Below are 10,000 nucleotides of genomic sequence, written 5' to 3'. Positions count from 1 at the left end.
CACCACATCTGTTACCATTGTTAAAACACTCCCATATCCATGGTAACCTGTGTGAGAGGTGTGATCTACAGTGAAAAAGGCCCAGAGTGAGAGGAGTGATCTACAGTAAAGCTGCAGCTCCAGCGTGAGAGGAGTGATCTACAGTAAAGCAGCAGCTCCAGAGTGAGAGGAGTGATCTACAGTAAAGCTGCAGCTCCAGAGTGAGAGGAGTGATCTACAGTAAAGCTGCAGCTCCAGCGTGAGAGGAGTGATCTACAGTAAAGCAGCAGCTCCAGAGTGAGAGGAGTGATCTACAGTAAAGCTGCAGCTCCAGAGTGAGAGGAGTGATCTACAGTAAAGCAGCAGCTCCAGAGTGAGAGGAGTGATCTACAGTAAAGCAGCTTCAGAGTGAGAGAAGTGATCTACAGTAAAGCAGCTCCAGAGTGAGAGGAGTGATCTACAGTAAAGCTGCAGCTCCAGAGTGAGAGGAGTGATCTACAGTAAAGCTGCAGCTCCAGAGTGAGAGGAGTGATCTACAGTAAAGCTGCAGCTCCAGAGTGAGAGAAGTGATCTACAGTAGAGCAGCAGCTCCAGAGTGAGAGGAGTGATCTACAGTAAAGCAGCAGCTCCAGAGTGAGAGGAGTGATCTACAGTAAAGCAGCAGCTCCAGAGTGAGAGGAGTGATCTACAGTAAAGCAGCTTCAGAGTGAGAGGAGTGATCTACAGTAAAGCAGCTCCAGAGTGAGAGGAGTGATCTACAGTAAAGCTGCAGCTCCAGAGTGAGAGGAGTGATCTACAGTAAAGCTGCAGCTCCAGAGTGAGAGGAGTGATCTACAGTAAAGCAGCTCCAGAGAGAGAGGAGTGATCTACAGTAAAGCTGCAGCTCCAGAGTGAGAGGAGTGATCTACAGTAAAGCAGCTCCAGAGTGAGAGGAGTGATCTACAGTAAAGCAGCTCCAGAGTGAGAGGAGTGATCTACAGTAAAGCAGCTCCAGAGTGAGAGGAGTGATCTACAGTAAAGCAGCTCCAGAGTGAGAGGAGTGATCTACAGTAAAGCTGCAGCTCCAGAGTGAGAGGAGTGATCTACAGTAAAGCAGCTCCAGAGTGAGAGGAGTGATCTAATCTGAACTCATTTAAGAACATTGTTAGGAAGATGTTGGAGATGTTGGAGAAAAAGGCTGGATGTTCATAACAGAAAAGAAAGCAAGGGAACTCGTCGACTTTCAGGCTATATTTATTCAGATACTTTTTTCTTGGATGAACAAAAAAATAACAGCTGTACCTCGATATCAAACTATAATATTTTCTTTTCTTCAGAACACAATTCTTTATTGAACAGACAGTCCCGTGGTCTTATCTGTAATTGTACACACCTCCTTCTTCTCTTCCTCCTGAATGGCCTGCTGTGCCAGACAGCGCAGGAGGAAAAGCCAGACCACCTCTCCTTTCTTCAAAAAGGGCAAAACCTGACTTCATACGACACGATCACACGACACAGCCACAGCGTTCAGACTGCAGGAGCGCTCTGAACCGAAGGAGCCATAGAAAAGTCCGATATGAAAGTATGAGATTAAATAAATGTTACACAAGATCAAGTATGATCGAAGCCCCCTGATGGTGTCAGTCAGTAACTACAGTAAAGCACAGTAACTTAAACGCTGAGTTTTACCTGTTCTACGAAAACATTAACTAGGTATGCATATGACTATAAAAAGGCTGATGTGCTCCGATATGACAGCAGATTCATTTCTCTGAGCAGATCCAGCGTTCATTCCCTTAAAGGGGAACTCCACCAGATTTCCAAAATTCCCCCATAACTCAGTCTGTGAGTTTAGTCAGTCGGGTTTTGGGGGTTCGGTGTGAAACTGAGCTTCACTGTAGAGAAACTGACCCACTCTGATCTCTGTACAGTGGAGGTGAACGGAAGCAGGTGTCAGTCGCCATGACTACAACAACACAGATACAGCCCATAATTTATCTCCTATCTAAACCCACCAGTGCAGCTACACGAGTCTTCTGAGTTTTATATGGAGTGATGATGATGATGATGATGATGATGATGGTAAAATAGTGAATAGAGAATCTGAACTAATGCAGTTTTCTTTAGGGACTACTTTCTGTAGCTGCACTACACCCTGCAGCATGTATCCCTCCACCATTTTAATGATCTGGTTCTAAAAGCAGGTTCTAGAGCCGAACTCTTCTCAGAACTCTGGTAGAACCGTGTCTCAGGCATCAGGCAGCGTCTTCATCACCATTAGGTGAAGAACTTTCTGTGAGGAGCTTTTAGTAGAGCTTCAGACGTCTGCTTCCCTTCACCTCCACTGTAGAACTCCAGCTCTGACTGGGGGAGGTTATCTAGAACCAAGTGTTTCACATCGAACACCCCTAAACCCAACAAACCCCCCCTCTTAGACGTTTAACTACGCAGAGAACTTTTAAAAATCACTGGACTTCCCCTTTAGGTCAAGCCTCCCCACATTCTGCCCCGTACTGAAACGACCCCTAAACAAACATTTATTTCTGACCCCAAAAAAGCAGATAATTGTACACATATATAATAAATTATAACAAAATCCACACAAATACAAACATCCACTCCAGATTTAAACACCTGTATAAAAGGAGAAATATATCAAATAACTCAACTAGATTAAAAAAAAAACAATGGCTGTGATTCTTTTATATGGCGTAGATGTCAATCCCCCTCTCTTAGCTCCACCCACAAATGTGTTCTTCCATAGCTAGTGTTGCTCAGTTGGACAAACTTCCATTCAACCCTAACTGTAGCTCCGCCTCCTCAGTGTATATCACAATACCTACATTTAGAGTTATTAATATTCCCCCTAATGAGAGACTGTAGCTCCGCCTCCTCAGCGTATATCACAATACCTACATTTAGAGCGTTATTAATATTCACCCTAATGAGAGACTGTAGCTCCTCCTCCTCAGTGTAGATCACAATACCTACATTTAGAGTGTTATTAATATTCACCCTAATGAGAGACTGTAGCTCCGCCTCCTCAGTGTAGATCACAATACCTACATTTAGAGTGTTATTAATTTATTACACTGAGGAGGCGGAGCTACAGTCTCTCATTAGGGTGAATATTAATAACGCTCTATATGTAGGTATTGTGATATACACTGAGGAGGCGGAGCTACAGTCTCTCATTAGGGTGAATATTAATAACGCTCTAAATGTAGGTATTGTGATATACACTGAGGAGGCGGAGCTACAGTCTCTCATTAGGGTGAATATTAATAACTCTAAATGTAGGTATTGTGATATAAACTGAGGAGGCGGAGCTACAGTCTCTCATTAGGGTGAATATTAATAACGCTCTAAATGTAGGTATTGTGATATACACTGAGGAGGCGGAGCTACAGTCTCTCATTAGGGTGAATATTAATAACTCTAAATGTAGGTATTGTGATATACACTGAGGAGGCGGAGCTACAGTCTCTCATTAGGGTGAATATTAATAACGCTCTAAATGTAGGTATTGTGATATACACTGAGGAGGCGGAGCTACAGTCTCTCATTAGGGTTAAATGGGAGCTTGTCCAACTAAGCACACTAGTGGGCGGAGTCTGACAGTAGGCAGGTCAATTTTACATGATAACTGTAAAAAACAGACAAATATTAAAAAGGATGTTTATGAAGGGGACTACAATCTACCCTCCAGTTCAGTTCAGTACAGAACCCGGCTGTTCTGACTGCGAGGTTAAGGTACCGGACACCTCTGGACATTCACTACAGGTGTGTTTCACCTGCCCGGTGATTCACGTTGTGTGACAGGGCTGCCCGACATGTCTTCTGTTAATCATTTTGGCGATACTGGCTTTAGCAATACTGATATTAATATGCAGCAACATGCAAATGAGCCTCTAACCAATCAGTGAGCGTTGACCAATCCTGACCAATCACAGGTGAGTTTTTGCAGGTGTTTTGGTCAAGCTTTGGTCAATCAGTGTAATCACTGCTCTGCTGTTCGGAACTAAATTGCACGGCTCTGCGTTTATTTGCATATGTAAATTAATCAGGTCCGTTTGCGCAGCAGCACCGTTCACATCCCACCTTCCTAACGGCTGTGTCCACCAGTGACCTCACCAACAGACCGAACATCCTGACCTGACCTCACCCTGATGACTGACCGGCCCGTAGCTGCTGGTGTTCATTTCACATAATCAGCCTAATAAAACTCCTCACCTCCAAACTGCTGGAATTTTAATATTCACTTGGGTTATAACTGTGATAATTGAGGATAAACTCAAATTATAATGAAGGATTATTATATCTGAGGTGATGATGAAATAGTGAAAATATTACAGCCACTATTATTAATTAAGACTAATATGAATTAGTTATTATAAAGTTACTATAAGTGTATCAACTATAGCTGGAATAATTTAGGTCTATTATAATATAAATTATAGTTACATTAGTAGGACCTCTAAATAACAATAATAATAATAATAAAAATAATAATATAATTATTATGACAAAATACATGTATACAAAATATTTTAACTTCAATAATAATATTAGGTATATATTTATGATAATTGAGGTTATTATAATTCATATTATAGTAGAAACTACTACTACTATGATTACCACTATTAATAACAACAACAACAACAACAACAATACCTATATAACTAATTTTTACCAATTTACCAATATTATTATAAAGTTATTATAGTTTTTTATATATAAAAGTTTGATATATGTGAAGTTAGTAAAAAAGTAACTATTTTAATTCTATTTTAATTGAGTCAAATTATTGTCACCTCAATTATTTATTCAAATATCATAATAATATCGACCTAGTTAATACTAACATATCATCATTGTAATATTAATATTTGTTATATAAAAACGTAAGATAAAAAGTTTAAAAAATATTATTAATTTATATATTTTATGTTTTTGTTTTAATAATTAAATGTTATTTAAAGTATAACTACAATAACATACGGAACTCTCGATGTAACAACAGATTTATAAAAGTATTTTTAATATTATAGTTTTAATATTTAATAAAATTCCAACAATTTGTAGCGAGTCATTGTATTAGACCTGAATTTCACACCAGTAGCAGCTCCAGTCTGGAAATGATGAAGAGGGGATTCTGGGTGCTCTTCAGTGGGGGCGGCTGTAGATGGAGGTGTTTCCACATTCAGGATGGGAGAATCAGTTCCACACAGACGCAGTGGAACCAGCACCGTTTCATTAGAGTAGAGATGTTAATAAACGGACAGCAGGAATATTCAGCCCTTTACAGAGAGAGAAACCTTTAAACTTGATGCTTCAGAGCTTTAGAGCTTTTTTAACCCATATTCTTTTATTACATCATTTGAATAAAGGGACACAGTAAGGCCAGCTGGCACTTAAAGGGGCAGTCCGGCGTTCTCCGGTCTGGTGTGTGTGTGTGTGTGTGTGTGTGTGTGTGTGTGTGTGTCAGTAGAGTACGCTCAGCTACCTCAGCCTGTCACTCCAACACCATCCCCTGAACTTAGACGACAGCAGAAGCCACGCCCCCTCCAACCTCACTCATAGCGGTCAGTCAGTTAACGCTTATTAGAAACACATGAACTCGTCACTCAGAGCTGTTTGTAATATAAGCAGTAAATCTGTATGATTGGCTTTGAAAGGCTCCGCCTTATTGCCATGGATACCAGAAAAAATGCAGTTTAGCATACGCCCATAGACTTCTACTATGAGCGAGGTTGGAGGGGGCGTGGCTTCTGTTTTCTAAGTTCAGGGGATGGTGTTGGAGTGACAGGCTGTGGTAGCTGAGTCTACTGATACACACCCACACACACACACACACACACACACACACACACACACACACACACATACACACACACACACACACACACATACACACATACACACATACACACACATACACATACACACCAGACTGGAGAACGGCGGACTGCCCCTTTAAAAACTCCTGATAAACATTTGACTGACAGACAAACACACACACACACACACTAACAAATACAGACACACACACACACACACACACACACACACACACACACAGTAATGTTTCCGCCCATCCCTTCAGTCACCAAAAGGGCAGAGACAGGCACAGTGAAGAAACCTTCTCTGATTGGACCATGTGTCCCATGTGAGAAAGGCTGTGATTGGTCTGTTACAGTGTTCTTCCAGATCAAAGTAAAAACAAAGAAGATTTCACTTTTTGCACAGTCGCCATCGTCGCCGCCGCCGCAGCTGTAGTTGGTGATGGTGGTGGTAGTGTCGGTTGCCATGGCAGTGCTTCTTCACACAGGGATTGGTTACTTCTGCCCTCCGTTAAACTGAAATCTCATAAGTAGTCCCTCCCACCCCCGTCACCTTTTTGACGTTGGTGTGTCTGCTGGGGCTGAGCGCAGTTCCAGAGGGAGCCCCAAGGTGGCAGTCTCGCACCTGGCCTTTGGGCTGCCCGTTGACTTTGACCTGACCGAGGTCCTCTCTACAAATAAGGGAACAAAGAAATGTTAGAAAGCGCTGATAGCCATACAGAACCAATGCCCATACAGAACCAATGCCCATACAGAACCAATGCCCATACAGAACCAATAACTATACAGAACCAATACCCATACAGCACCAATACCCATACAGCACCAATACCCATACAGAACCAATACCCATACAGAACCAATACGTATACAGAACCAATACCCATACAGAACCAATAACTATACAGAACCAATAACTATACAGAACCAATACCCATACAGAACCAATAACTATACAGAACCAATACCCATACAGAACCAATACCCATACAGAACCAATACCCATACAGAACCAATAACTATACAGAACCAATGCCCATACAGAACCAATGCCCATACAGAACCAATAACTATACAGAACCAATACCCATACAGAACCAATACCCATACAGCACCAATACCAATACAGAACCAATAACTATACAGAACCAATACCCATACAGCACCAATACCAATACAGCACCAATATCCATACAGCACCAATACCAATACAGCACCAATATCCATACAGCACCAATACCAATACAGCACCAATATCCATACATACTGTACTAATACTTATACAGTACCGACACAGTACCAATATCAATATAGCATCAATAGCCCTCCACTACCAAACCAGTGCAAATCCAAATTTAAACACAAGAACAGTACCAAACCCAAATCAACACAATACTAGTGTCAATACCAATTCCAATATAATACCAATACAATATCAATATAATATCAATACAATACCAATACACATATGATACCAATACCAATATAATACCAATACCAATACCAATATAATACCAATACACATACGATACCAATACACATACGATACCAATACCAATATAATACCAATACCAATACAATACCAATACACATACGATACCAATACCAGTATAATACCAATACCAATACAATACCAATACCAATACCAATATAATACCAATACCAATATAATACCAATACACATACGATACCAATACCAATATTATATCAATACCAATACAATACCAATACACATACGATACCAATACAATACCAATACCAATACAATACCAATACCAATACCAATATTATACCAATACCAATATAATACCAATACACATACGATACCAATACCAATATTATATCAATACCAATACAATACCAATACCAATACCAATATTATATCAATACCAATATAATACCAATACACATACGATACCAATACAATACCAATACCAATATAATACCAATACAATACCGATATAAGACCAGTACCAGTACAATACCAATACCAATACAATACCAATACATTATCAATACCAATACAATACCAGCCAATAGGACCAAGTTACAGAGCCTCACTAACTCCGTACCTCGTTCCTAAGTGTGGAGACTCCGCTCTTTCCAGGGAGCTGATGAAGGAGACCTTCTGGTGGGAGTAGGATGGAGATCTGGGTGCGACTGCAGGAGAATGGTGGGGTTGGAGGGGTTGGTGGGCTGGAGAGCGGTACTGGAGGTTCCCCCCTCCCCCGGCCTCCGTATGGAGGGAGGTAGTGGACGTCCTGGGGGCTCGGACTAACGAGGAGGCAGAGGAGCGGAGCACGGGGGTCCGGGGGGTGTACCCCACTAATCCCGCCCCTATTAGGTTGTCACGGGAGCCGTACCCTCTATTCCCGGGCGCCCTTTGCCCGTCAGGGTAACACGCTCCGGGTGGGATTCGGCTACACCCGTCGAAGACGCCCGAGTCGTTAGCGTAGTTAGCTTGGACGTGGCGGCTTACGAGCTTCTCTCTTTCTTCCATCTCCTTCCTCTCCTGGATGGACGCCATGATGGTTTTGGAGAGGTTGTCGTAGCGGACGGGCGAGGGATCTCTCTCTCGCTCTCTCTCTTGCTCTCTTTCCCTCAGGTGAGGCGAATGGCGTCCGTACATCAGCCCCGCGCGCACAGGGCTGTACGGGGACGCGATGGGCTGCCCCTGCAGTTCAGGCCTGCGCACGTGGCACATTTTGGTGGGCAGGAAAGGTGAATGGAAGCCCATGGTCGGCACACCTGGATGGGCAGCGCACTCACCAGCAGAGGGCGCTATGCTGGGCGTCAGCAGGCTGTCATAGGACAAGCTCCCATTGCGGCTGGAAAGAGTCCCCGGAGAAAACACGCCCCTGTGTGTCGGAGTGGAAACGACCGGGTCGGGTCTGCCACCCCCTGGTGGCGTGAGCTCAGCCCTGCGGCCGCCATGCTTGAGGCTGAGCGAGCGCGGGCTGGTGCTGATCGAATCCAGCTGGAATGGAGACGACTGGAAGGTCCGGTGAAGCGGAGCAGCACCATAATCAGGCAGGTCCAGGTTGGGTTCGGAGCGGTAGTCGTGACCTCTTTCCTCCAAAATAGCGGCAGATTTGGAGTCTTCAGACATCATAATCTGAGTGGAAAGACGTAAACAACTCAGACTGATTCATACTGGATTACAATCAGAACATAAGAATCAAGAATCAAGCATGAATTAAGCCTTAATTAGCATGAATTAGGCCTTGAGATAAGATAAAATAATCCTTTATTAGTCCCACAGTGGTCTCAGAGTCTTAATTAATGCCTTAAATAAAATGAGGTCAGTGTGATTGAGTTTGTTATCAGTTCTGCCGTCCGGCTCTCAGCACTCTGTACTGTATTACTGTCTATTTAATTATTACTGTCAGGCTGCAGATTCATACTGGACTAAAATCACTCCACAATTATTACTGCAAACCTGTAAAAACTACACACTGTAGATTCATACTGGATTAAAATCAGGACATAAAATAATATGAAATAAAATGAAAGACAGTGTCTTTCAGCCTGACAGTAATAATTGTGGAGTGATTTTAATCCAGTATGAATCTGCAGTCTGACAGTAATCATTAAAAGGACAGTAATTGTTTAAATGAAATTATATCAGAGTGCTCCCCAACCAGAAATATCCATCTGAGATTGATAACACACTCAAACACACTGACCTAATTCATGTTAATGCTGTCTTTACTATTATTTTTATGTCCTGATTTTAATCCAGTATGAATCTACAGTGTGTAGTTTTTACAGGTTTGCAGTAATAATTGTGGAGTGATTTTAATCCAGTATGAATCTGCAGTCTGACAGTAATAATTAAATAGACAGTAATACAGTACAGAGTGCTGAGAGCCGGACGGCAGAACTGATTAAAATCACTCCATAATTATTACTGTAAACCTGTAAAAACCACACACTGTAGATTCATACTGGATTAACATAAACATAAACAGCAGAACATAAAAATAATAGTTTTTACAACTAAACACAACATTAACATGAATTAAGCCTTAATTAGCATGAATTGAGTCTTAATTAATGCCTTAAATAAAAATGAGGTCAGTGTGATTAAGTTCTGCCGTCCGGCTCTCAGCACTCTGACTTAATGTGAACTGTACTGTATTACTGTCTATTTAATTATTACTGTCAGACTGCAGATTCATACTGGATTCAAATAA

General features: G+C 41.9%; 1 protein-coding gene across 1 annotated transcript in view; it reads right to left on the bottom strand.

The window, feature by feature from the left end:
* Nucleotides 1–5,829: 5,829 nt before the first annotated feature.
* zdhhc8b (zDHHC palmitoyltransferase 8b) overlaps nt 5,830–10,000 on the bottom strand; it is a 33,550-nt gene continuing 29,379 nt past the window's right edge. Inside the window, exons 10-11 of the mRNA XM_072664678.1 lie at nt 7,877–8,919; nt 5,830–6,475 (exon numbers count right to left, since the gene is read on the bottom strand). Of these exons, the coding sequence (XP_072520779.1) occupies nt 6,316–6,475; nt 7,877–8,919 (1,203 nt within the window). The 3' untranslated portion in view covers nt 5,830–6,315. The remainder of the gene's footprint in view (nt 6,476–7,876; nt 8,920–10,000) is intronic.

This window comes from Salminus brasiliensis, chromosome 20 (assembly GCF_030463535.1).
Source record: "Salminus brasiliensis chromosome 20, fSalBra1.hap2, whole genome shotgun sequence".
In the NCBI taxonomy this organism is placed as follows: Eukaryota; Metazoa; Chordata; class Actinopteri; order Characiformes; family Bryconidae; genus Salminus; species Salminus brasiliensis.
Note: the sequence above shows the minus strand (reverse complement) of the source record. Positions and strands in the feature narration are given on the sequence as shown.